This window comes from Pleurodeles waltl, chromosome 7 (assembly GCF_031143425.1).
Source record: "Pleurodeles waltl isolate 20211129_DDA chromosome 7, aPleWal1.hap1.20221129, whole genome shotgun sequence".
Classification (NCBI taxonomy): domain Eukaryota; kingdom Metazoa; phylum Chordata; class Amphibia; order Caudata; family Salamandridae; genus Pleurodeles; species Pleurodeles waltl.
This window is the reverse complement of record NC_090446.1, coordinates 1,381,885,185-1,381,912,585: the sequence shown is the minus strand read 5'-3', so window position 1 is coordinate 1,381,912,585 and position 27,401 is coordinate 1,381,885,185. Positions and strand designations below refer to the sequence as shown.

General features: G+C 44.9%; 1 protein-coding gene across 2 annotated transcripts in view; it reads right to left on the bottom strand.

The window, feature by feature from the left end:
- The window catches only part of POLD1 (DNA polymerase delta 1, catalytic subunit), a 336,382-nt gene that overhangs the window by 62,267 nt on the left and 246,714 nt on the right, over positions 1-27,401 (bottom strand). For both annotated transcript variants that reach the window (XM_069200918.1, XM_069200920.1), the window contains exon 24: positions 11,809-11,922. In XM_069200918.1, the coding sequence (XP_069057019.1) occupies positions 11,809-11,922 (114 nt within the window). The remainder of the gene's footprint in view (positions 1-11,808; positions 11,923-27,401) is intronic.

Below are 27,401 nucleotides of genomic sequence, written 5' to 3'. Positions count from 1 at the left end.
CGGTTCAGAGGGTGATGCGTCGAGCAGCAGAAGCGATGTGCCAGTTCTGTGGGAGGTGCACTACGCCAGAAGCGGTGCATCGGTTCTGTTGAATGTACAGCTGGGACGGCAGAACACCTTCAGGCCCACTTCCAAGGGTCCAGGACTGGGGTGGCACCACTTGGGAGGGCAAGACTGAAAGATGGCAGAGTCCAGGTACTGGGTTCAAGGTGGTTAAAAGCCTGTTCTGTCTGAGAAAAGCACTGATTATTACACTACTTAAACCTGGTAAACCCCCCACACAATGATCCTTGTATAGACCGCTATCTCTGATCAACGTAGACACAAATCTATGCTAAAATCCTGGCGGATAGGCTGGCGAAAGTGCTGCCGCAAGTCGTGAAGGCAGAACAAGCGGGATTTATTCCCGGCCGCAGCCTAACAGCCAATTTGCAAACAGTATTTGGAGCTATACAACACAGAGTCGGAGGTGAACGCGATAGAGGTCTTCCTAGATGGCGAAAAGGCATTTTACTCAGTAGAATGGAGCCTCATGCTGGCAGTGCTGCGCTGCATAGGGGTGGGAGAGATTTTTACACAACTAGTTCAACCCATTAACACAGTGCCCGTAGCCAGAGTTAGAATTACCAGATCTGTCTCAGAGGTGATATCCATTACCAGAGGCACCAGGCAAGGATGTCCGCTGTCACCCCTGTTGTACGCATTCGTCGCGGAGCCGCTGGCTTCTGTGCTGAGTGAATATCGTGGGCACGGGGCATCCAATTTCCAGGATATAATCTGATCATCTCTGCATATATTGGGCGACACTTTGCTGTACTTATGTAACCCTATACATAACCTTGCACCTGCACTCCAAGAGATCATAAACTTTAGCACCCTTTCCGGCCTGCGGATTAACTGGGATAAATCTATAGCATTCCCCCTTACAAGGAGCACAACTCCAACAGTCATGGATTTCCCTCTTAAATGGGAAACAGACTCTGTGCGCTACTTAGGCATCCAAATACACACAGACCCACAAATGGTCATGAGGGACAATTATGGAAAAGCATTACAAAAACTGACTGAAAATGTGGAGAGATGGATTAGGCTACCTTTGTCCCCGATGGGACAAAGAGCCCTCATGAAGATGGTGATATTGCCAAGATTTTTATTCCTGTTCCAGAACATCCCTATCCTACTTCCGAAGGCAGTCTTTTCCACCCTGAGGACCCTGCTCATTAAGTTAGCATGGGCTCGTAAGCAGCCCAGGGTACCGTGGAGGGTATTGACCCTTCCATAAGAGATGTGTGGACTCAATGCACCTGACCTGGAGACATACTACAGAGTAGCACACTCAACATGTGCAAATCACTGGATACACTGAACACCTGAGACACCCTATCTGACATTAGAACTAAATATTTCAGCGCCGAACCCTCTGCCTAGTCGGTTGTTTCAACCCCTGGTCCGTAAACATGAACGCTTGACTCCTTCAACACTACCACCCACGAATGGCACAACATCATGCTAGACAAGCGCTACCCCAATTATATTCTCCTCATATACCGACTGAATGGTGCACATGGTTACCGTTGGGGCGAGACAAAAGTGCGATCGCAGCCTTCCATAGTATGGATATTAAGACGATGGGTGTTTCTTTAACAAAGGGGTAATGCGCACCTGGGCAGCAATTAAGGCACAGATACAGGAAACTTCCCCACTCATGCAATATCAGTATTACAGGGCATGCCATGGTATGTGCACACTGCTGGGGGACGAGTTACAGGAACCACCTGAAATGCAAGCACTTTCCATGGTTATTGCGGATCCCAACCGCCGCAAACTAGTGACTAGATTATACGCTTACACACAAGAGGCACTAGGGCCGGAGTTAACGAGAGCTAGAGTGGAATGGCAAAGGTATACAGGGACACAGTTCACGGACATGCAGTGGCGATACAGCTGTGCTGTACACGAAAGTACCACTAAATGTACGGCACCGCTTGCTCCACTTTAAATACATCAACAGGACATTCTACACATCCCTTAGACTGTTTAGATATGGGCTGCGTGACACATCTGATTGCCCCAGGTGTGGAGAGGTAGAAGTGGGCTTTATACTTATGGCATGGGCCTACCCAGGCATACAACTTTTCTAGGGGAGTGTGTTCACTGAGTTGGAGGTTATTGTGGGTGGCAGACTGGAGCGCACACCACTTCTGTCCCTACTAGACTACCATAGGGAAGTTGCGAAAGAAAGCCGTCATCTAGTCTCAATGGGCATGCTGCTGGCAAAACGCAGGATAGCTATGAGATGGGACCGTGGCCCCCTACAGACTTTAAAGGAAAGGCATGATGATATGCTATACTGCAACACACAAACAGATGCATACAAAAAGTATTGGGACCCTTATCATAGGTATTTAGCTGGCAAGGAGACAGGTGACCCAGAAGGAGAATAGATGTGCAATATGGGTATGCATATATCACATGAAGTGACAGTTTGCAGTATAACAAGTTGCGAGTTCACGATCAACAAGAACTTGCAGAATACATTATTGCTCCAGAAGCCAGTGTTGCAGCTAAGAGGACCCTACTTGAACGCGCAGTCATGATGGGCCCTGCCGAATGAACATGGTCTATCACTGTAAGAATGCACACAAAGAGTTGATGCATTATATTGAAAATGTCACTTACCCAGTGTACATCTGTTCGTGGCATTAGTCGCTGCAGATTCACATGTTTCGCACAGTCCGCTGCCTGGTGTTGGGCTTGGAGTATTACAAGTTGTTTTTCTTCGAAGAAGTCTTTTTTGGTCACGGGACCGAAGGACTCCTCCCTCTTCGGCTCCATTGCGCATGGGCGTCGACTCCATCTTAGATTGTTTTCCCCGCAGAGGGTGAGGATGGAGTTGTTTGCTATAAATAGTGCCCATGCAATGGAGTGAATACGTATGTACATAAAAAGTTTATAATAATTATTTACAAATGTACAAATGTTTAAGATTTAAGATCTACTTCTAAACGGCTACAGGCTTCCCGGGGAGGCGGGAGGGCACATGTGAATCTGCAGCGACTAATGCCACGAACAGATGTACACTGGGTAAGTGACATTTTCAGTTCAATGGCATATGTTGCTGCAGATACACATGTTTCGCATAGACTATAAAGCAGTTACCTCCCCTAAAAGCGGTGGTTTAGCCTGTAGGAGTTGAAGTAGTTTGGAATAATGTTCTTAGTACAGCTTGGCCCACTGTAGCTTGTTGTGCATTTAGTACGTCTACACAGTAGTGTTTAGTAAATGTATGAGGCGTAGACCAGGTTGCAGCCTTACATATTTCGCTCATAGGAATGTTTCCTAGAAAGGCCATTGTAGCACCTTTCTTTCTGGTTGAGTGTGCCTTTGGTGTAATAGGCAATTCTCTTTTGGCTTTAAGATAGCATGTTTGAATACATCTGACTATCCATCTAGCAATGCCTTGTTTAGAGATTGGATTTCCTATGTGTGGTTTTTGAAAAGCTATGAACAGTTGTTTTGTTTTCCTGATTAGCTTTGTTCTGTCAATGTAGTACATTAGTGCTCTTTTGATGTCTAATGTATGTAGTGCCCTTTCAGCCACGGAATCTGGTTGTGGGAAGAACACTGTCAATTCTACTGTTTGATTTAAATGGAATGGTGAGATTACTTTTGGTAGAAATTTTGGATTTGTTCTTAGAACTATTTTATTTTTGTGTATTTGAATAAATGGTTCTTGTATGGTAAATGCCTGTATTTCACTTACTCTTCTGAGGGATGTGATTGCAATGAGAAATGCGACTTTCCAGGTTAGATATTGCATTTCACAGGAATATATGGGTTCGAAAGGTGGACCCATGAGTCTTGTTAAGACGATGTTAAGGTTCCATGAAGGAACTGGTGGTGTTCTTGGTGGTATAATTCTTTTTAGCCCTTCCATGAATGCTTTAATAACTGGTATTCTAAATAGAGACGATGAATGAGTAGTTTGTAGGTAAGCAGATATTGCTGCGAGGTGTATTTTTATAGATGAAAAAGCGAGATTCGCTTTTTGCAAATGTAGTAAGTATCCCACTATGTCCTTTGTAGAGGCATGCAATGGTTGGATTTGATTGGTATGGCAGTAGCAAACAAATCTTTTCCACTTAGATGCATAGCAGTGTCTAGTGGAAGCTTTTCTAGCTTGTTTTATGACCTCCATGCATTCTTGTGTGAGGTCTAAGTGTCCGAATTCTAGGATTTCAGGAGCCAAATTGCCAGATTCAATGATGCTGGGTTTGGATGCCTGATCTGTTGTTTGTGTTGTGTTAACAGATCTGGTCTGTTGGGTAGTTTGACATGCGGTACTAGTGAAAGGTCTAGTAGAGTTGTATACCAAGGTTGTCTTGCCCATGTGGGTGCTATCAGTATGAGTTTGAGTTGGTTTTGACTCAACTTGTTTACTAGATATGGAAGGAGAGGGAGAGGGGGAAAAGCGTATGCAAATATCCCTGACCAACTCATCCATAGAGCATTGCCTTGTGATTCGCGGTGTGGGTACCTGGATGCGAAGTTTTGGCATTTTGCGTTTTCTTTTGTTGCGAACAAATCTATCTGGGGTGTTCCCCAAATGTGAAAGTACTTGTTCAGAACTTGGGGGTGAATTTCCCATTCGTGGACTTGTTGGTGGTCTCGCGAAAGGTTGTCTGCTAGTTGGTTTTGGATCCCTGGAATAAATTGTGCTATTAGGCGAATGTTGTTGTGAATCGCCCACTGCCATATTTTTTGTGTTAGGAGGCACAATTGTGTTGAGTGTGTTCCTCCTTGTTTGTTTAAATAATACATTGTTGTCATGTTGTCTGTTTTGACAAGAATGTATTTGTGTGTTATTATGGGTTGAAAGGCTTTTAACGCTAGAAATACTGCTAACAGTTCTAGGTAATTGATATGAAATTTTGTTTGGTGTACATCCCATTGTCCTTGAATGCTGTGGTGATTGAGGTGTGCTCCCCACCCTGTCATGGAAGCATCTGTTGTTATAACGTATTGAGGCACTGGGTCCTGAAATGTCCGCCCTTTGTTTAAATTGTTGCTGTTCCACCATAGAAGCGAGAGGTATGTTTGGCGGTCTACCAACACCAGATCTTGAAGTTGACCCTGTGCCTGTGACCATTGTGATGCTAGGCACTGTTGTAAGGGTCGCATGTGTAGTCTTGCGTTTGGGACAATGGCTATGCATGATGACATCATGCCTAGAAGTTTTAGCACAAATTTTGCTTGTATCTTTTGGTTTGGAAACATAGCACTTATTACCTTGTGGAATGCTTGCACTCTTTGTGGACTTGGAGTGGCAATTCCCTTTGATGTGTTGATGGTTGCTCCTAGATATTGTTGTGTCTGACACGGTTCGAGGTGTGATTTTGTATAGTTGATGGAGAAACCCAGTTTGTGAAGGGTTTGTATGACATATGTGGTGTCGTTTGTGCACTTTTTTACTGTGTTGGTCTTGATTAGCCAATCGTCCAGGTAAGGAAACACATGTATCTGTTGTCTCCTGATATGTGCTGCTACTACTGCTAGACATTTTGTGAACACTCTTGGTGCAGTTGTTATTCCGAATGGCAACACTTTGAATTGGTAATGTATTCCTTTGAATACGAACCTTAGGTACTTTCTGTGAGAAGGGTGTATCGGTATATGAAAGTACGCATCTTTTAGGTCTAATGTGGTCATCTAATCTTGCTGTTTGAGCAGTGGAATGATGTCTTGTAGTGTGACCATGTGAAAGTGGTCCGATATGATGTAGGTATTTAGTGTCCTGAGATCTAATATTGGTCTTAATGTTTTGTCTTTTTTTGGAATTAGAAAGTACAGGGAGTAAACTCCTGTGTTTTTCTGTTGTACTGGTACTAACTATATTGCATCCTTTTGCAGTAGTGCTTGAACTTCTAGTCCTAAAAGTTCTAAATGTTGTGGTGACATTTTGCGTGTTTTTGGAGGGATGTTTGGTGGGAATTTGTGGAATTCTATGCAATAGCCATGTTGGATTATTGCTAATACCCAATTGTCTGTTGTAATCTGCTGCCAAGATTGGTAGAATTGGCTTAGTCTTCCCCCCACTGGTGTTGAGTGAAGGGGTTGTGTGACTTGAAAGTCACTGTTTAGGTGGAGGTGTTTTTGGAGTCTGGAATCTTCCCCTACTCCTTGGGAATTGACCCCCTCTATATCCCCTGAAACCTCCCCTTTGGAATGAACCCTGATATGGTGTGGTTCTTGTTTGTTGGCTGGTGGTGTCTGTGGGTTGGCAACGAAACCCCCCTCTAAATGGAGTTTTTCTAAAAGAGCCTCTGCTCTGCGGGGAGTAGAGTGCGCCCATGGCTTTGGTCGTGTCTGTGTCCTTTTTAAGTTTTTCAATGGCTGTGTCCACCTCAGGGCCAAAAAGTTGTTTCTCGTTGAAGGGCATATTAAGGACAGCCTGCTGGATTTCAGGTTTGAAGCCTGAAGTGTGGAGCCAAGCGTGTCTCCTTATGGTGACAGCAGTGTTGACTGTTCTCGCTGCAGTATCGGCTGCGTCCAGTGAAGAGCGGATTTGATTGTTTGAGATCGTTTGTCCCTCTTCAACTATTTGCTGCGCCCTTTTTTGGTATTCCTGGGGAAGATGGTCTACGAGAAGTTGCATCTCATCCCAGTGTGCGCGGTCATATCTGGCCAGCAGCGCTTGAGAATTTGCGATGCGCCACTGGTTGGCTGCCTGTGATGCTACTCTTTTTCCTGCCGCATCAAATTTTCTGCTTTCTTTGTCCGGAGGTGGGGCGTCGCCAGATGTATGGGAATTTGCTCTCTTGCGAGCTGCCCCTACTACTACGGAGTCAGGTGGTAACTGCGAAGTAATAAACACTGGGTCTGTGGGTGGTGGTTTGTATTTCTTATCCACCCTTGGGGTGATGGCTCTTGATTTTACGGGCTCTTCAAAAATTTGTTTTGCGTGCCGTAACATCCCTGGTAGCATTGGGAGACATTGATATTGGCTATGGGTAGCCGAGAGGGTGTTAAATAAAAAATCATCCTCTATAGGATCGGAATGCAGTTGGACATTGTGGAATTCTGCAGCCCTAGCCACCAGTTGCGAGTATGAGGTACTGTCCTCTGGCGGTGACGGCTTTGTGGGGTATGAATCGGGATCATTGTCCGGCACTGGGGTGTCATATAGGTCCCAAGCGTCTTGATCCTGATTATCTTGACTTATGGTAGTTTGCGCTGGTGAGTGCATTTGTGGCGGTGTTTGTGCCGGCGATGCCTGTTGTGGTGGAGAAGGCGGAGGCGTGACTTTTTTAACCACTTTGGCTTGTGGTTGTGCGTCATCCTTGAGAAGTCCGATCCTTCTTTTCCTCATTATTGGGGGAAGGGTTGATATCTTCCCTGTGTCTTGCTGGATGTACAGTCTCTTTTGTGTGTAGTCTGATTCTACACTTTGGAGCTCTTGTCCAAATCTGTGCATCTGGCCACTTATTCCTTGTTCCTCTGTGTAGGATGAAGGTGTGGAACTTTTCGGCGCCGAGAGAGAATCTTTTTTCGGCTTCGGCACCGACAGAATTTTTGTGGCTTTCGGCAGTGTGTCTCGGTGCCGATGTTTTTCGGTGCCGGCATCTTGTTTTTGCCTCTCGGAGCCGCTATCTCGGCTCCGAGGTTGCTCCATGGCGGTCCCTCGACCGGAGTCGGGTGTCTTCGCTATGGGCGTGCCCTTTTTCGGCGCCTTCGACGGGTCGCCGGTTTTATGGGTCGAGCCATGGCCTGTTGGCAGTGGCGTCCCCTGGGCTTTTGTCTTCTCGATGGTTTTAATTTTCGACGTCTTACTCACTGTTTGTTGCTGTTGTTCGACGTCGGAGTCTCCGGATTCTGATTCCGGAACCGAGAATGTTTCCTCTTCGTCGTCGAAACGTTGTTTTGTTGGCGTGGACGCCATTTGTAGATGCCTGGCTCTTCGGTCCCGGAGTGTTTTTCTGGACCGGAAGGCTCGACAGGCCTCACAGGTATCCTCCTTGTGCTCGGGGGACAAGCACAAGTTACAGACCAAGTGCTGATCTGTATAAGGATACTTACTGTGACATTTTGGGCAGAAACGAAACGGGGTCCGTTCCATCGGCTTCGATGTCGCACGCGGTCGGGCCGACCAGGCCCCGATGGGGGAATCGAAGCTACCCCAAAGTCTTCCGATGATCGGTGTCGATGTACCTAACTATCCCGATACCGAACGGAACAATACCGACGCTTTCTTCCGAGATTCTGACTAACTTTCCGAACCGAAACACGGAGCGAAAAGGAATACGTCCGAACCCGACAGCGGAAAAAAACAATCTAAGATGGAGTCGACGCCCATGCGCAATGGAGCCGAAGAGGGAGGAGTCCTTCGGTCCCGTGACCAAAAAAGACTTCTTCGAAGAAAAACAACTTGTAATACTCCGAGCCCAACACCAGGCAGCGGACTGTGCGAAACATGTGTATCTGCAGCAACATATGCCATCGAACGTATGTAATCAATGGTGTTGTAACTGTCACGTGCCTGACTTTGAATTGTTGTAATCATCAAATCATAAATAAAACAATTAAATAAAAGCCTGTTCTGTCCCTGAGGCTTCTGATCAGGAGGCCTGTCAACTAGCCCCTGGAGTACCTCTGGGAACCTAGGGTTTAGAGATGCAGCTCCAGTCCTCACCCAGGCAAGAGGGCACCAGGTCAGCACAGCGAGGCAGCAGTTCAGCAGCATGGCAGTCCTTTCAGAAGCACAGTCCTCCTTCTGGGCAGAGCCCACAGGTCCAAAAGTGTACTGAAGAGTTGGATCTAAGGGTCCCACTTAGAAGTAGAAGAAGCTTCTAGAGGCTTTGATCTCCTAAGTTGTCAGGCACCCCTTCCTCCTTGTCCTGGCGCCAGCTTGTCTGGGGTCACAAAAGACCAGTGTCAACCTCTTTGTGAGTGTGTGCAGGCAAAACCTTTGTAATGTGCAAGTGTGGATGGTCACAGCTTTTCCCCCTCATTAACTCAGAGGGGCCCAACCTGCCAATACTTATTTTCTGTTTGTCTCATTGTCAGGGGGCAATACACAAGGACCTACTTTCAGCTACACAGTCATGTGACTCGGGATCAGGCTGCGAGAACAAAGTGGTTAGAACAATAAAATGCCAACTTTCTAAAAGTAAACAAACATAAATGATGGACGGAATGCAAAGCCAATCAAACATTCACCCCAGTCACAGATCTGAGTTTACTCCATCAATTCTTTTGCTCACCATGCCACCCCAGTTTGGACTCAGCCATATGCAAATTAGCCTTCACCCTGTTCCCCATGGGAACAGTCCAGCCCGAACTGCCAGACCAGGTCTCCCATGGACCGGAAACAAGCATCCTGGGACCGGTTTCAGGGTATCACCCTTCATCAGCTAGGCTAGCTTGATTCCAGTGGCATAGTGAACCTGGGACCCACGTCTAATGGATTGAACCCAGATTTGTGACCCAGTATGAATGTTTGATTTGGTCTGCATTCCGTCCATCAACGGTTCTTTTTGCAACTTTCTAAAAGAATTATGACAAAAAAATCTGACTTTACCATGAAAGAGTACTTTTGATTACAATTCTTTAGGCAACAAACTCTACTTGTCTAAATGCTCCCAACTGGAAGTTTCATCTTATTAAATGTGATAAGGTAAGTTTAATGTTATCCTATGGGAGAGGCAAGTCTTGCGGGAGTCAAAAACGACTTTAGGAGTTTTTCACTACCAGGACATGTAAACCTTAAAAGTACATGTCCTACTTTTAAAGTACAATGCACCCTGTCTTATGGTCTGTTTAGGGCCTACCATAGGGGTGACTTGTATGTATTAAAAAGGAAGGTGTGGGCCTGGCAAAAGGATTATTTTTGCCAGGTTGAAACTGTACACGAGGCCGCAATGGCAGGCCTGAGACATGTCTGAAAGAAGGCTACTTAAATGGGTGGCACAATCAGGGCTGCAGACCCACTAGTAGCATTTAATATTTAGGCCATGGGTACATGTAGTACCACTTTACTAGGCATGTACAAGTAACTTAAATAGGTCAATTTGGTGTAAGTCAATTTTACTATGCTTAAAGGAGAGCACAAAAGTACTTTAGCACTGGTTAGCAGTGGTAAAGTGAGCAGACTCCTAAAACCCAACAACAACAGGTTCAGAATACAGGAGGGAGAAAAGAAAAGCTTTGGGGATGAGCCTGTAGAAAGTGCCAAATACAACAGTGGACAATATTCCTTGCTAATCTGGATTGTCCTATCAACTCTATGCAGCCGATACACAAAGCATCTTTGCTTTACCCTCCTTCACATCTCAGACCCACACCCAAATGTCAAACTCCCTCATGGTTATTACATGCTGGAAGGCCCTACAATTGCTTACGCTTAATCATCAAAATATAGAAATTGGCTACTGTATGATTTCTTTTAACCCATTTTCTTGGTGCTCCAATTCAGTTATGACTACCACTCGTTCTGACATCCTCGCTTTCTCACCCTTCTATGTAAATGTTGGTGTGCTGTTTCGCTGAAACATGCTCACATTTCGTTGTCTCCAGAATGGCCAAAAAACAGTTACCATTAATGACGTACAGCCCTAATAATCATTTCACATCACTAAATCTCTCCAAAGTGTGTGTCTTCCGAAGTAGAGTTTAACCCTCTCAACCAGGTTAACAAAAATAAGGCAGTCCACTTGTGTTTTTTTTTTTTTCCGCTCTGCCTTTTCAAAATCTCATCTTTACTCATTGACAACAGGCTGGTCCAGTAGAGTACAAAGTGCTTACTATTGTGCTGAACTGTTTGGTGCCCTAATTGCCTGTATTATGCTAATATTTGCACTGTCATGCTCATTGCTTCACTATCCCCAAATAATCACGCATTACACCTCTTTGGACTGACTCATCAGAATGCACTGCCTTGGGTGTATACCTACCTAATCTCAGTTTATAATTGTCTTCAGAACTCACCTTCTCCAATGTGAGCTCACCTTCCTCCAAGTCCCATTTATCCATCATTTAGCCCTGCCCACCAATATTCTGCACCCTTACGTATAAAATTATATATGCATTTCATATTAATCCAAGTACTGCCTTATTCATTGTTCACCCTCTTCATTTCCAACACAAATAACCTCTTGGATCTATGTCACTTCTACACTGATAGTGTACCTATAGAAACCATGCGTGGCAGTTTTGCTAGAAACTTTATCACTTCCAAATAATTATTAAAGAGCCGTTCTATGCACTTCAGCAGAGTTAAGGTACTGAGGTTCTAAGAATGGATGTGTTGGAGGACAAGCCAAAAGTCTGATGGAATCATGTATGCATAACAACTTGAAATGTCTTAAAAGGCATGCAAAGGTTCTCCTGTCCCCCAACATGTTAGAAGCAACATCTCAGGAGTATGAAGGTTGGGAAGGTGACATAGGAACACATAAGAAATCCACATAATTTCAAAATATTTCAATTACCATTGATTAGGCTAATACACTTTAGCCTTTCTGTGTAAAAATTACAATTATAAAAAATGGGCAACAGAATTAAGACGGCGTGCTGGGTACATGAAGGTCGCATCCTTCCTTGTAGAAATTACTATAACTTTTAAAAAGCAGTCAGTCTTACAAAAAGCCCCTTAATGTCCAAAACAGATTGCCTGGAGAGTTTGTTACCCCACCAGTTTTTCTCTAGCTAGGATTCCCCTCACCCAACCCAAGTTGTCATCCTTCATCAATTACATAATTCTCCAGCTCTCTCAAAGCATCATTGTTCACCATTACCCAGTTAGTCACATACCATCATTGTTCAGAACAGCTTTGCAACCGATGCAGGTACTGCGCTTTTTGGCAAATGCCATGAGCCCCCCTACTTTGGAGGTGAGCACTGTCTTACATCGTGTGTGATCTCCCTCTGCAAGGAAAGAAAAAGGCACACATGTAAAGTCCTGCTTTCTTTTGCCAGGAGTACATAGTCAATCTTACATCGGGCCTGTAGATCAGTCTGAGATTAGAAAGTTAGGTGTGATCAGAAAGAGGGAATGGTAGTCAGAGATCAGATTAATTATTTAATGCTTAAATATGTTGAATTAATTACAGATAATGATGTAAAAAGGTCCAAATACTCCATTTGAATAAATGCATTTAAGAAAATACTGCAATAACCAACTTTGAAACAGAAACACCACAAACTTAGCAAGGATTCTTTGGTTACAGTACCCCAAAAATGTGTCTGTGCTGAAAGCTTTTACCTACAAGACCTATAGATCTACAACATTCATGTTTTATATACAACCCACCTTCATACGAATACTCCTGCTCATGTAATTAACTATCACCTTAGTGGCATCACTATTTATTTACTACTGACTTGTATAGACACTGCAAACTGGCTGCTTCAAGGCAGCAAGGTGAGAATCTTAGAACAAGGGTAGAAAAAGGTGAGAAGAACGTAGCTTGGGATTAGAGAGATAGATGCAAGAACAAGTTCAAGATCCACCATTCATTTTTGCGTTTCCTTTGTCATGGCTAGTGTTTAGTTCAATATCGATCTGACAACTGTGCAGAAATTACATTGTCTATGTTTGGTGCAGAGATGTGGGCTTAAAGTATTCCTGATCCCCAAATCTCTTCCTTCATGCTTGAACCTCCTGAATGAGCATTAGTGGAGCTGAAGCTTCAGACTAGAATGTAGTGAAGTGCAGGACTTTAAAGATAGAAGGAGATGGACCTTAGTCTAGATAGTTTTTTAAATTTGATCCAATATTCCACCGGAAGCAAGTCAAGTGATATAAGGGGATGCTTAACATGGCTATGTCTCCATAGATGGAAGTATATTCTGGCCACACTTTCTTTGAAATTCGTCGCAGTCTGATGGTTAGTTTTCGAGGGCTGGTTTTAAGTTCTGTGCAGTAACTGAGATGAGAAAACAGTGGGACTTGTGTCAGCTCTCCTTTGTGATTACTAGAAGAACAAGAGAAGTTTCCAGACTACTGACAAGCTAAAGTTGACTCTAGTTAAAATCACATTGTTTAGCAGGAGAAATGTGAGGTTAGAGTAAGAGATGTTATTCCAGATTTTTTAAAATTGTTACTTTTGTTTGGCTCGAAGGGTAATATGCTAAAGGGAGCACAAAAATATCAAACAGAAAAGGGGACCAGGAGGAATATTGTGTCACAGGTTAGTTTGAGTCAGGATGGTATTAATTCATATTTCTTTGCTTTGGTTGTAGACAAATCTTCAAATCCTCTTTAGTCATTTCCAACACCTTGGACTTACTGTTGTACCTCTTAAGTAGTATTGTATGGTGTAAGTAACCAGAAAATGCTCCCCTATGTTTGCCACAGTGGACTCTCTTCATTGGCTTGAAGCCAGAGTGAAGATAATACAAGATATTGTTTTGCTCTGCATACTCCTGGAGCACTCAGCCAACCTCCTTTTGCAAGATGCTAAGATTGAGGAGGTTGGAGATCACTGGATGTTTGAAAAAACATGATGAGCTATGGTGGGTTTCTTCAAGCGGGTGGCATTTCATTTGATCAGGTAGAAGCAAAAATTGTGCTTGTGACATCAGCTGAGAGAAATGGGAAGAGTTGCTGGGCATGACCTACTTGCAGATTAGAGGTTTTTAATTTTCCAGGCTAGCCTTTCACCTCTGTTTCAGTCATGGGTTTGAAAGCAGTAAGTGAAGATAGATGTGATGGGAGAACCGGTATGATAACATTTTTTGAAAGATGCTGAAAAGTTCCTTAGCTTACTTGGTTTGGGGCCTCCTTGATGGCTATCACCCCTGTTTGTTTGCTTTTGTTGCCCTAAGTGCACCAGGTATGCCCAGACGTGCGTCCCGGGCTCACTATGCCACTGGATTCAAGCTAACCTGGCAGATGAAGGGTGATACTTTGAAACTGGCCCCAGGATGCTTGTTTCCGGTCCAGGGAGGACCTGGCCTGCAGTTTGGGCTGGAATGTTCTTATGGGGAACAGGATTAAGACCGATTTGCATATGGGTGGGTCCAAACTGGCGTGTTATGGTGAGCAAATAATTCACAGAAGATACCCTATCTCATCTCCAGGTATATCTGCTATTTGTGATCTGTTAGGCATCTATGACTTAGTTTGTGAGCCCTGGCATTTATAGATACCAACGGGTAGTGCACCACCAGGAAAATCCCCTGGTGATCCAGCAACTTTCAGAGGGGTAGCACCTCCAGACACAGAGCCCACACCCCATCATATTCTCTTTCGTCAAGCAAACACACAGTAGTGGTGTTGACTCTGAACACCTGTATCAGCCTCAACTCTGATGGCGGACAGAAAGGCTTTCAACGCCAAGCGAATGCCCGCAACTCCTGCAGGTTGATGTGGACCCTGGCCTCCACTGGAGAGAAGATGCCTCTAATCTCCATCTTTCCAAAGTGGCCTCCCTAACCCAGAAGTGATGCATCCATCACCACTGTTTGCTCTGGGTGTGGTAAGAAAAGGGTTGTGTTGTTCACCCAGTCACAATCATGCATTCTCCCCTGAAGGCCTTTTGCAATCTCCTCCAATTTCTGGACCTGATTGGAGAGATCCTCCTTGGGACTGTGACCACGGAGACTTTGGATCTCCACTGAAAAGCCTGCATGTCATCTGGCTTGCTTGACCAGCAGGATGCAGGAGGCCAGTAATCCCAGCAGACTCAGAGCCATACTCACTGAGATCTAATACAGAGACTGAAACATTGGAATCATAGCCTAAATGTCTTTGGGGTGGGAGGGAAGGGACAAAACTGCACCAAATACAGACAACCTCCGATGAATAGGAGCGTTGGTGAAGAATTAAGATGTGACTTTGGCACATTAATGGTGAACCCAAACCATGATAAGAGATTTGCCGTAGTCTGGGTGACAATTGCCTGGGCGAGCCTGCCTTCAGCAGCAAGTCACTGAGGTAGTGGAAGACTGAGAACACTGATCTCCGAACACCCGGGAGCCACTGGTTATGCCAAAGTGAAGCAGTAAGAAGTGAAAATGCTCTTGCCCCACTTTGAAACTCAGATAGTGTCTATAGGCCTACGGATTGTGGATGAACAAATGAGTGTCCTGCAGATCCAATGCTACCTTCCAGTCAGATGATCTGGTCATGATACCAGGACCTTAGGTGGTGCTGAAGCTGTTGTGGAACCCAGCAACGAGGGCGGGCCAGCCTGGGGATTCCAGTTGGCAAGCCTTGCGGTTCCCTGGGGCCCGGAAGCACGCCAGAGGCATCCGGTAGGGTGCCAGAAAGAAGCAGCATGGCTTCATGGAATTCCTATTTATGTTGTGATATCGCGGATGGGCCCATTTATTTGGGCTGTCTCAGTACAAGAGTTTGAATCTAGTAAACCCCAATGATTCTAGGAGGAATACTGACCTCCGAAGATGCGCTGCGATCACTGCTGTCACTTTGAGAGGCAAAGATGAGGCCAAAGTGGAGGACTGAAAATGCTCATGCTCCACCGTGAAACGCAGATAGCGCTTGTGGGCCTGAAAGACGGGGATCAATCAACAAATATAGTTCCAAGCTACTGTTCAGCCTTCAGAGTCAAGTGCAGACAAGACCTTGGTCAGGGTAAGCATCTTAAATCTATCCTTTCACAGGCACTGAAAGCATGAAGGTTCAGAACAGAACGAAGGTCTCTATTCTTCTTTGGCACCAAGAACTCTACTGTCCATGTGGGATGCACAGCATTGGGCAGGAAATGTTTGGGAAGGTTGCTTTGCTGGTTGCGTAGGCTGGTATTGACAGTACTGGTAGCCCCTATCATAGCCAACAGGGGGTGAAACTGCTGGTGCTGGTGAAATGGCCTCAGCAGGGGAGGCAGGCCAAATGAGTGTGCTCCTCAAACTCCTCAAGGGCCCAATCTTTCTTACAGGAAAAGCGAAAGCCATCAAAGGGAGTGTCCATTATTGAGGGTTGGATGTCCCCAGGGAAACCAGCAGAACTCATCGAAGCATGCCATCTGTGTGCTACACTGGTGCCTACTGCCCAGTGTAGGCAATGAGAAGAGTTCAGCCCACAAATGACCACAAACTTTCCTGCATAGCGCCGGAGGTCCTCGGGTATGGCAGGCAAAACCTGGGCTACTGAATCACAAGGTTCATGGAAGTAGTAACCCAGGAAACAGCTGGCACTGATCAAGCACAGGGCAAGGCTGACGGAGGAAAACATGTTGTTGCCGAAGGACTCAATGTACTTTTACTGCTGTTCTGGCGGAGTAGTATGGAGGGTGTTAGAAATGGGGTCTCTGGTTGGCAGTCAGTTGGTATTCTGTCCAAGCAGGGACCCTACCTCTGGTCAGGGTAAGGGAGATACACATCGAGGATAACCTCTGCTCACCCCCTTGGTAGCTTGGCACAAGTGGTCAGGCTTATCTCAGAGGCAATGTGTAAAGTATTTGTAACCAACACACACACAGCAATACAGTGAAAACACTACAAAAGGAACAACACCAGTTTAGAAAAATAGCCAATATTTATCTTATTTAAACAAGACCAAAATGACAAAAATCCAACATGCACAAGCAAAGATATGAATTTTTAAAGCTGAAAAGAATCTTAATCCATAGAAATCAATGGATGTGTTATTTTTTACACAAAGTCCCGGGTTTGAGTAAAAAATAAAGCCGCACGGGCGAGCGTGCATCGATTCCAGACTTGCAAATTAGGCTGTGTGTAATTTCTTCTCTGGTCTGATAGGCAATGCATTGTTTTTCTCTCCCGCAGAACAGTAGTGTGCCAATTTCCAGACGGGCAAACCCGGGTCAGCGCAGGTTCACTGTGGTTTTGACGCCCAGCGACGATGCATGCAAAATCCTGGTGCACGGTGGTGAAGAGCTGCGCTGTGTGGCTGATTCATCAATTTCGGCAGCCGCAAGCGGGTGTTGCATCTATTTCCCAGCCGCAATGCAGGTGGTGTGTTAATTTTTCAGCCACGAAGCAAGTGTTGCATCGATTTTTCACCCTGACGGCCCCTGTGCGTGGATTTCAGTCTTGGTTCCACCAGCTTCTCCTTTCAAGGGCCCAGGGACTGGATGGGCACCACTGGGTAGGAGTCTCAGCAAGAGAGTCCAGGTGCTGGCAGAGGAAGTCTTTGATGGCCCTGAGACTTCAGAACAGGGGACAAGCTCAGTCCAAGCCCTTTTGATATTGGATTTCCTGTATGAGGTTTTTGAAATGCAATAAATAGTTGTTTTGTTTTCCTAATTAGTTTTGTTCTGTCAATGTAGTACATTAGTGCTCTTTTGACGTCTAATGTATGTAGTGCTCTTTCAGCTAATGAGTCTGGCTGTGGGAAGAACACTGGTAATTCTACTGTTTGATTTAAGTGGAACGGTGAGATAACCTTTGGTAAGAATTTTGGGTTGGTTCTTAGAACTACCTTATTCTTGTGTATTTGAATAAATGGTTCTTGTATAGTAAACGCCTGAATTTCACTTACTCTTCTTAGAGATGTAATGGCCACGAGAAATGCAACTTTCCATGTTAAGTATTGCATTTCGCAAGAATGCATGGGTTCGAAAGGTGGACCCATGAGTCTTGTTAAGACAATATTGAGGTTCCATGAAGGAACAGGTGGTGTCCTTGGTGGTATAATTCTCTTTAGTCCTTCCATAAACGCTTTTATGACAGGTATTCTAAATAAGGAAGTTGAATGAGTAATTTGCAGGTATGCAGATATTGCTGCGAGATGTATCTTTATGGAAGAGAAAGCTAGATTTGATTTTTGCAAATGTAGTAAGTACCCTACTACATCTTTTGGAGATGCATGCAATGGTTGAACTTGATTATTATAGCAGTAGCAAACAAATCTTTTCCATTTACTTGCATAGCAGTGTCTAGTGGATGGTCTTCTAGCCTGTTTTATGACCTCCATACATTCTTGTGTGAGGTTTAAGTGTCCAAATTCTAGGATTTCAGGAGCCAAATTGCTAGATTCAGCGATGCTGGGTTTGGATGCCTGATCTGTTGCTTGTGTTGTGTTAACAGATCTGGCCTGTTGGGTAGTTTGACATGAGGTACTACTGACAGGTCTAGTAGTGTCGTATACCAAGGTTGTCTTGCCCATGTTGGTGCTATTAGTATGAGTTTGAGTTTGTTTTGACTCAATCTGTTTACTAGATATGGAAGGAGAGGGAGAGGGGGAAAAGCGTATGCAAATATCCCTGACCAATTCATCCATAGAGCATTGCCTTGAGATTGCCGGTGTGGGTACCTGGATGCGAAGTCTTGGCATTTTGCGTTTTCTTTTGTTGCAAATAGATCTATTTGAGGTGTTCCCCAAATTCTGAAGTAAGTGTTCAGGATTTGGGGGTGAATCTCCCATTCGTGGACCTGTTGGTGATCCCGAGAGAGACTGTCTGCTAGCTGGTTCTGGATCCCTGGAATAAACTGTGCTATTAGGCGAATGTGGTTGTGAATCGCCCACTGCCATATTTTCTGTGTTAGTAGACACAACTGTGTTGAGTGTGTCCCCCCCTGTTTGTTTAAATAATACATTGTTGTCATGTTGTCTGTTTTGACCAGAATGTATTTGTGGGTTATTATGGGTTGGAATGCTTTCAACGCTAGAAATAGTGCTAACAATTCGAGGTGATTGATATGGAACTTTCTTTGATGTACGTCCCATTGTCCTTGTATGCTTCGTTGATTGAGGTGTGCCCCCCACCCTGTCATGGAAGCATCTGTTGTTATCACGTATTGTGGCACTGGGTCTTGGAAAGGCCGCCCTTTGTTTAAATTTGTACTGTTCCACCACAGAAGCGAGATATATGTTTGGCGGTATATCAACACCAGATCTAGAAGTTGACCCTGTGCGTGTGACCATTGTGATGCTAGGCACTGTTGTAGAGGCCTCATGTGCAATCTTGCATTTAGGACAATGGCTATGCATGAGGACATCATGCCTAGGAGTTTTAATACCATCTTTGCATGTACTTTTTGTGTTGGATACATAGCTTGTATCACCTTGTGAAAATTGTGAACCCTTTGTGGACTTGGAGTGGCTATCCCCTTTGTTGTGTTGATTGTCGCTCCTAAGTATTGCTGTGTTTGACACGGCAGAATGTGTGACTTTGCATAGTTGATGGAGAAACCCAGTTTGCAAAGGGTTTGTATAACATAATCTGTGTGGTGTGAACACTTTGTTAGCGAGTTGGTTTTTATTAACCAATCGTCTAGGTACGGGAACACGTGTATTTTCTGTCTTCTGATATGTGCAGCTACTACTGCTAGACATTTCGTAAAGACTCTTGGCGCGGTTGTTATTCCGAATGGCAACACTTTGAATTGGTAGTGTATTCCTTTGAATACGAACCGTAGGTATTTCCTGTGCGAGGGATGTATCGGTATATGGAAATACGCGTCTTTTAGATCTAAGGTTGTCATGTAGTCCTGCTGTTTCAGTAGTGGTATTACGTCTTGTAACGTGACCATGTGAAAGTGTTTTGATTTGATGAAGGTGTTTAATGTTCTGAGATCTAATATTGGTCTCAGAGTTTTGTCCTTTTTTGGTATTAGAAAGTACAGTGAGTAAACTCCTGTGTTCTTTTGTGGACCTGGTACTAATTCTATTGCGTCTTTTTGCAGTAATGCTTGAACTTCTAGTTGTAGAAGGTCTAAATGCTGTTTTGACATATTTTGTGTTTTCGGTGGGACGTTTGGAGGGAGTTGGAGAAATTCTATGCAATAACCATGTTGGATAATTGCTAAGACCCAAGTGTCTGTTGTTATCTCCTCCCAAGATTTGTAGAACTGGCTTAGTCTTCCCCCCACTGGTGTTGTGTGAAGGGGTTGAGTGACTTGTGAGTCACTGCTTGTTTTGAGGGGTTTTGGGCCCTTGAAATTTTCCCCGGTTTCTTGGGAATTGGCTCCCTCTGTATTGGCCCCGAAAGCCTCCCCTTTGATACTGTCCCTGGTAGGTAGACGGTGTTGTTTGTGAGGTGCTGGCTTGTGTGGCTTGACCTCGAAACCCTCCTCTGAATGTAGTTTTGCGAAATGTGCCAAATGTGCCTCTGCTCTGCGGGGAATAGAGTGCGCCCATGGCTTTAGCTGTGTCAGTGTCTTTCTTTAATTTTTCAATGGCAGTGTCCACTTCTGGTCCAAACAATTGTTGTTCATTGAACGGCATATTGAGCACTGCCTGTTGTATCTCAGGTTTGAAGCCGGATGTGCGCAGCCATGCGTGCCTCCTTATCGTTACAGCAGTATTTATAGTTCTTGCAGCTGTATCTGCTGCATCCATAGACAAACGGATTTGGTTGTTGGATATGTTTTGTCCCTCTTCAACCACTTGTTTTGCCCGTTTTGGGAATTCTTTGGGGAGGTGCTCGATGAGATGCTGCATCTCGTCCCAATGGGCTCCGTCATATCGCGCTAGGAGTGCCTGCGAGTTGGCGATCCGCCACTGATTTGCAGCTTGTACTGCAACCCTTTTCCCAGCTGCATCAAACTTTCGGCTCTCCTTGTCTGGAGGTGGTGCGTCGCCTGATGTGTGCGAGTTGGCTCTTTTACGAGCTGCTCCTACGACAACTGAATCTGGTGTCAGTTGTGATGTAATAAAAGCAGGGTCTGTGGGTGGTGCCTTGTATTTCTTTTCCACCCTTGGGGTTATTGCTCTGCTTTTAACTGGCTCCTTAAAGATTTGCTTAGCGTGCCTTAGCATTCCCGGGAGCATAGGAAGGCTTTGATAATTGCTATGGGTGGAGGACAGGGTGTTAAAAAGGAAGTCATCCTCGATAGGCTCTGAATGTAGCGATACGTTATGAAACTCTGCTGCCCTAGCTACCACTTGAGCATATGCTGTACTGTCCTCAGGTGGTGAGGGCTTAGTGGGGTACGACTCAGGGCTATTGTCCGACACTGGGGCGTCATAGAGATCCCATGCATCCTGGCTCATGGTGGTATGAGCTGGTGATTGTGACGGAGTCTGTGCCGGTGATATATGAGTTGCCGGTGGTGGAGAGGGTGGTAGAGTTACCTTCTTTACCACTTTTGCTTGTGGTGTTTTTTCTTGTTGTTGGAAATCTAGTTTCCTTTTTCTTCTGATTGGGGGAAGGGTGCTGATCTTCCCTGTACCACTTTGTATAAAGATCCGCTTTTGCATGTGATCTACAGCTGTTGTTTGTAGTTCCTCCTCAAATCTGTGTTTTTGAAGTTGGGAGGACAGTGATTGTTCCTCTTAGTAGGAACTGGCTTTCGGTTCGGTTGCTGGGCGTTTTGGCACCGAAAACGTGTCTTTTGTTCTTTTCGTCTCCGAAGAGATTTTCCTCTTCTTCGGTGTCGTACCTTCTTGGCGTCGACCATCTACGGTGCCGCTATCTCTGTGCTGAGCAGCTTCGGTGCCGCTGTCTCGGTGTCGACCCTTTTCTGCAGCACTTTCTCGGTCCCGAGATTGCTGCGTGCCTGTGTCTCGACCTGAGTCGGACGACCTCGGCACCAGTTCGCCCTTTTTCGGTGCCGATGGACGGTCACCTAATTTATGAGTGGAGCCATGGCCTGTTGGCAGTGGCGTTCTCTGGGCTTTGTCTGTTTTTCCGTGTGATGTTTGTTTCGACGTCTTACTCACGGTTTGTTCGACGTCGAATTCTTCGGAGTCCGATTCGTGGATGGAGAAAGTTTCTTCTTCTTCTCCCTCTTCCTCGAACCGTTGTTGTCCTGTCGGCGTGGACGCCATCTGCAACCTTCTGGCTCTTCGGTCTCGGAGCGTTTTCCTCGACCGAAACGCTCGACAGGCCTCACACGTCTCTTCTTTGTGCTCGGGTGACAGGCACAAGTTACAGACCAAATGTTGGTCTGTATAGGGATATTTACTGTGGCATATAGGACAGAATCGGAACGGGGTCTGTTCCATCAGTCTCGATGTTGCACGCGGTCGGGCCGACCAGGCCCCGACGGGGGATCGAAATTACCCCGAAGGGCTACCGGAGCTCTTCAAGATTCGGTGTCGATTCTAATCTAACCCGATACCGAACGAAACAATACCGACTAATTTTCCGTTGATTCTGACTAACTTTCCGACCCGAAACACGGAGCGAAAAGGAACACGTCCGAACCCGATGGCGGAAAAAAACCAATATAACATGGAGTCGACGCCCATGCGCAATGGAACCAAAGTAGGAGGACTCCCTCGGTCTCGTGACTCGAAAAGACTTCTTCGAAGAAAAACAACTTGTAAAACTCCGACCCAACACCAGACGGCGGACTATGCACAGCATGTGTATCTGCAGCTACACATGCCACCGAACATAATGTTCTTAGTACAGCTTGACCTACTGTTGCCTGTTGTGCAGTTAACACATCTACACAGTAGTGCTTGGTAAATGTATGAGGCGTAGACCATGTTGCTGCCTTACATATTTCGTTCATTGGAATATTTCCTAGAAAGGCCATGGTAGCACCTTTCTTTCTGGTTGAGTGTGCCTTTGGTGTAATAGGCAGCTCTCTTTTAGCTTTAAGATAGCAGGTTTGAATGCACTTAACTATCCATCTAGCAATGCCTTGTTTTGAAATTGGATTTCCTGTATGAGGTTTTTGAAAGGCAATAAATAGTTGTTTTGTCTTTCGAATTAGTTTTGTTCTGTCAATGTAGTACATTAGTGGTCTTTTGATGTCTAATGTATGTAGTGCTCTTTCAGCTACAGAATCTGGCTGTGGGAAGAACACTGGTAATTCTACCGTTTGATTCAAATGGCACGGTGAGATTACTTTTGGTAAAAATGTAGGATTTGTCCGTAGAACTATCTTATTTTTGTGTATTTGAATAAATGGTTCTTGAATGGTAAATGCTTGAATTTCACTCACTCTTCTTAGAGATGTGATGGCAATTAAAAATGCAACTTTCCACGTTAAGTATTGCATTTCACAAGAGTGCATGGGTTCAAAAGGTGGACCCATGAGTCGTGTTAAGACAATGTTGAGGTTCCATGAAGGAACTGGTGGTATAATTCTCTTCAGGCCTTCCATAAATGCTTTTATGACTGGTATCCTAAATAATGAAGTTGAGTGCGTAATTTGCAGGTAAGCTAAAATTGCAGTAAGATGTATTTTTATGGAAGAGAAAGCTAGTTTTGACTTTTGCAAATGTAGTAAGTATCCTACTATATCTTTTGCAGATGCGTGTAAGGGTTGAACTTGATTATTATGGCAGTAATAAACAAATCTTTTCCACTTATTTGCATAGCAGTGTCTAGTGGTAGGCTTCCTAGCTTGTCTTATGACCTCCATACATTCCTGTGTGAGGTCTAAGTGCCCGAATTCTAGGATTTCAGGAGCCAAATTGCTAGATTCAGCGATGCTGGATTTGGATGTCTGATCTGTTGTTTGTGTTGTGTTAACAGATCCGGTCTGTTTGGTAGTTTGACATGAGGTACTACTGAATGATCTAGTAGTGTTGTGTACCAAGGTTGTCTTGCCCATGTTGGTGCTATTAGTATTAGTTTGAGTTTGTTTTGACTCAACTTGTTTACTAGATATGGAAGGAGTGGGAGAGGGGGAAAAGCGTACGCAAATATCCCTGACCAGTTCATCCATAGCGCATTGCCCTGAGACTGATGTTGTGGGTACCTGGATGCAAAGTTTTGGCATTTTGAGTTTTCCTTTGTTGCAAATAGATCTATTTGTGGTGTTCCCCAAATTCTGAAGTAAGTGTTCAGTATTTGAGGGTGAATTTCCCATTCGTGGATCTGTTGGTGATCGCGAGAGAGATTGTCTGCTAACTGATTCTGAATCCCTGGAATAAATTGTGCTATTAGGCGAATGTGGTTGTGAATCGCCCAATGCCATTTTTTTTGTGTCAGGAGACACAACTGTGTTGAGTGTGTTCCTCCCTGTTTGTTTAGGTAATACATTGTTGTCATGTTGTCTGTTTTGACAAGAATGTATTTGTGCGTTATTATGGGTTGAAATGCTTTCAGCCCTAGAAATACCGCTAACAGTTCTAAGTGATTTATATGAAACTGTCTTTGCTGTATGTCCCATTGTCCTTGGATGCTGTGCTGATTGAGGTGTGCTCCCCACCCTGTCATGGATGCATCTGTTGTGATCACGTATTGTGGCACTGGGTCTTGAAAAGGCCACCCTTGGTTTAAATTTATACTGTTCCACCATTGAAGCGAGATGTATGTTTGGTGGTCTATCAACACCAGATCTATAAGTTGACCCTGTGCTTGTGACCATTGTGATGCTAGGCACTGTTGTAAGGGCTGCATGTGCAGCCTTGCATTTGGGACAATGGCTATGCATGAAGACATCATGCCTAGCAGTTTCATTACCATTTTGACCTGTATCTTTTGTTTTGGATACATGGCTTGTATTACATTGTGAAATGTTTGGACTCTTTGTGGACTTGGAGTGGCAATCCCTTTTACTGTTTTGATTGTTGCCCCTAAGTATTGCTGTGTTTGACACGGCATTAGGTGTGACTTTGGGTAGTTGATTGAGAAACCTAGTTTGTGTAGGGTTTCTATGACATATTTTGTGTGTTGTGAACACTGTATTTGCGTGTTGGTTTTGATTAACCAATCGTCTAGGTACGGGAACACATGTATTTGCTGCCTTCTGATATGTGCAGCTACTGCTGCCAGACATTTTGTAAAAACTCTTGGCGCAGTTGTTATTCCGAATGGCAACACTTTGAATTGGTAATGTATCCCTTGGAATACAAACCTTAGGTACTTTCTGTGTGAAGGATGTATTGGTATATGGAAATATGCATCTTTTAGATCCAGTGTTGTCATGTAGTCTTGTTGTTTGAGCAGTGGGATTACTTCTTGTAATGTAACCATGTGAAAGTGGTCTGATTTGATGTATGTATTTAATGTTCTGAGATCTAGTATAGGTCTTAGACTCTTGTCTTTTTTGGGTATTAGAAAGTACAGTGAGTAAACTCCTGTGTTTAATTCTTGTTTTGGTACTAATTCTATTGCTTCTTTTTGGAGCAATGCTTGAACTTCTAATCCTAGAAGATTTATATGTTGTTTTGATATACTGTGTGTTTTCGGTGGGACTGTTGGAGGGAATTTGAGAAATTCTATGCAATAACCATGCTGGATAATTGCTAGTACCCAAGTATCTGTTGTTATCTCCTCCCAATGTTTGTAAAATTGGCTTAGTCTCCCCCCCCACAGGTGTTATGTGATGGGGATGTGTGACTTGTAAGTCACTGCTTATTTTGAGGAGTTTTGGGGCTTTGGAACTTTCCTCTATTTTTCTGGAATTGTCCCCCTCTATATTGCCCCCGAAAACCTGCCCGCTGATATTGGCTTTGGTAAGTGGGCATGGTTTGTGATGTTGTGGTTTCTGTAGGTTGCCCTCGAAACCCTCCCCTAAAGGGTGTTTTGCGAAATGTGCCTCTGCTCTGCGGGGAGTAGAGTGCGCCCATGGCTTTTGCTGTATCAGTGTCTTTCTTGAGTTTATCAATAGCAGTGTCGACCTCCGGCCCAAACAACTGCTGTTCAATAAATGGCATATTTAGCACGGCTTGTTGAATTTCCGGCTTGAACCCTGACGTGCGCAGCCATGAGTGCCTTCTTATTGTTATTGCAGTATTTACTGTCCTTGCGGCCGTATCTGCTGCATCCATTGAAGACCGTATCTGATTATTAGAGATACTTTGTCCTTCTTCCACCACTTGTTGTGCTCTTTTCTGGAACTCATTGGGTAAGTGTTCTATGAAATGTTGCATCTCATCCCAGTGAGCTCTATCGTATCTTGCCAACAGTGCTTGTGAATTGGCAATGCGCCATTGGTTTGCTGCTTGTGCTGCAACCCTTTTGCCCGCAGCATCAAATTTGCGACTCTCCTTGTCTGGAGGTAGTGGGTCCCCTGAGGTATGAGAGTTCGCTCTCTTACGAGCTGCCCCGACAACTACTGAGTCTGGTGTTAACTGCGTTGTAATATAAAGTGGATCTGTTGGCGGTGGCTTGTACTTTTTCTCCACCCTTGGAGTTATGGCTCGGCCTTTAACAGGATCCTGAAAGATTTGTTTTGAATGTTTTAGCATTCCTGGGAGCATAGGTAGGCTTTGGTATTGGCTATGAGTGGAGGATAGCGTGTTAAACAAAAAGTCATCCTCAAATGGTTCGGAATGCAAGGTGACGTTATGGAAAGCAGCTGCCCTTGCGACCACCTGTGTGTAAGATGTACAGTCCTCAAGTGGGGACAGCCTGGCAGGGTACGAGTCTGGGCTGTTGTCCGATACTGGAGCATCGTAAAGGTCCCATGCATCGGGATCATCTTGACTCATTGTAGTATGAGTTGGGGAGTGCATCAGTGGAGGAGTTGCTACCGGTGATGTGTGCACTGATGGTGGTGGAGACAGTGGTGGAGTTGTTTTCCTACTTTTGCCTGTGGCTGCTTGCCCTTTTCTTGAAAGGCAAGTTTTCTTTTTATTTTAATTGGGGGAAGAGTGGTTATTTTCCCTGTGTCTTCTTGAATGTGGAGCCTTCTTTGAGTATAGTCTGGCTCTACTGCTTCAAGTTCCTCTCCGAATCTATGCTTTTGCATTTGGGAGGACAATCCTTGTTCCTCTGTATAGGAACCTGTTTTCGGCTCTGAGGCTGGATGTTTCGGAACCAAAACTTTTTCGGACGTCTTTTTAGGCTCCGAAGAAACCTTTTTAATTTTCGGCGTGGTGGTGTCTCGGTGCCGAACTTGTTCGGTGCCGCTGTCCCGGTGCCGAAATTTCTCTGAGCCGATGTCTCGGGTCCGAGATTGCTGTGTGGCGGTATCTCGACCGGAGTCGGATGACTTCAACACAAGCGTGCCCTTTTTCAGTGCCTTGGATCGGTCACCTATTTTTTGGGTTAAGCCATGGCCTGTTGGCGGTGGCGTCCCCTGGGCTTTTGTTGACTTCTCGTGAGTCTTATGTTTCGACGTCTTACTCACGGTTTTCGTCATTTCTTCGGCCTCGAGCTCTTCCGAGTCCGACTCGTGGATAGAGAAAGCTTCCTCTTCCTCCTCGAAACGCTCTTGTCCTGTCGGCGTCGACGCCATCTGCAGTCTTCTGGCTCTTCGGTCTCTTAATGTTTTCCTCGACCGAAACGCTCGACAGGCTTCACAAGTATCTTCCGTGTGCTCTGGAGACAAGCACAAGTTACAGACCAGATGCTGATCCGTATACAGATACTTGTTATGGCATTTTGGACAGAAGCGGAATGGGGTCCGTTCCATCAGCCTTGAAGTCACACATGGCCGGGCCGACCAGGCCCCGACGGGGGGATCTAAAAAAAACCCGAAGGGCCACCGGAGCTCTTCAAAATTCGGTGTTGATCTGTTGTAACTAACCCGATACCGAACGCAAACAATACCGACGTTTTTTCCGAGATTCTAACTACCTTTCCGACCCGAAACACGGAGCGAAAAGGAACACGTCCGAACCC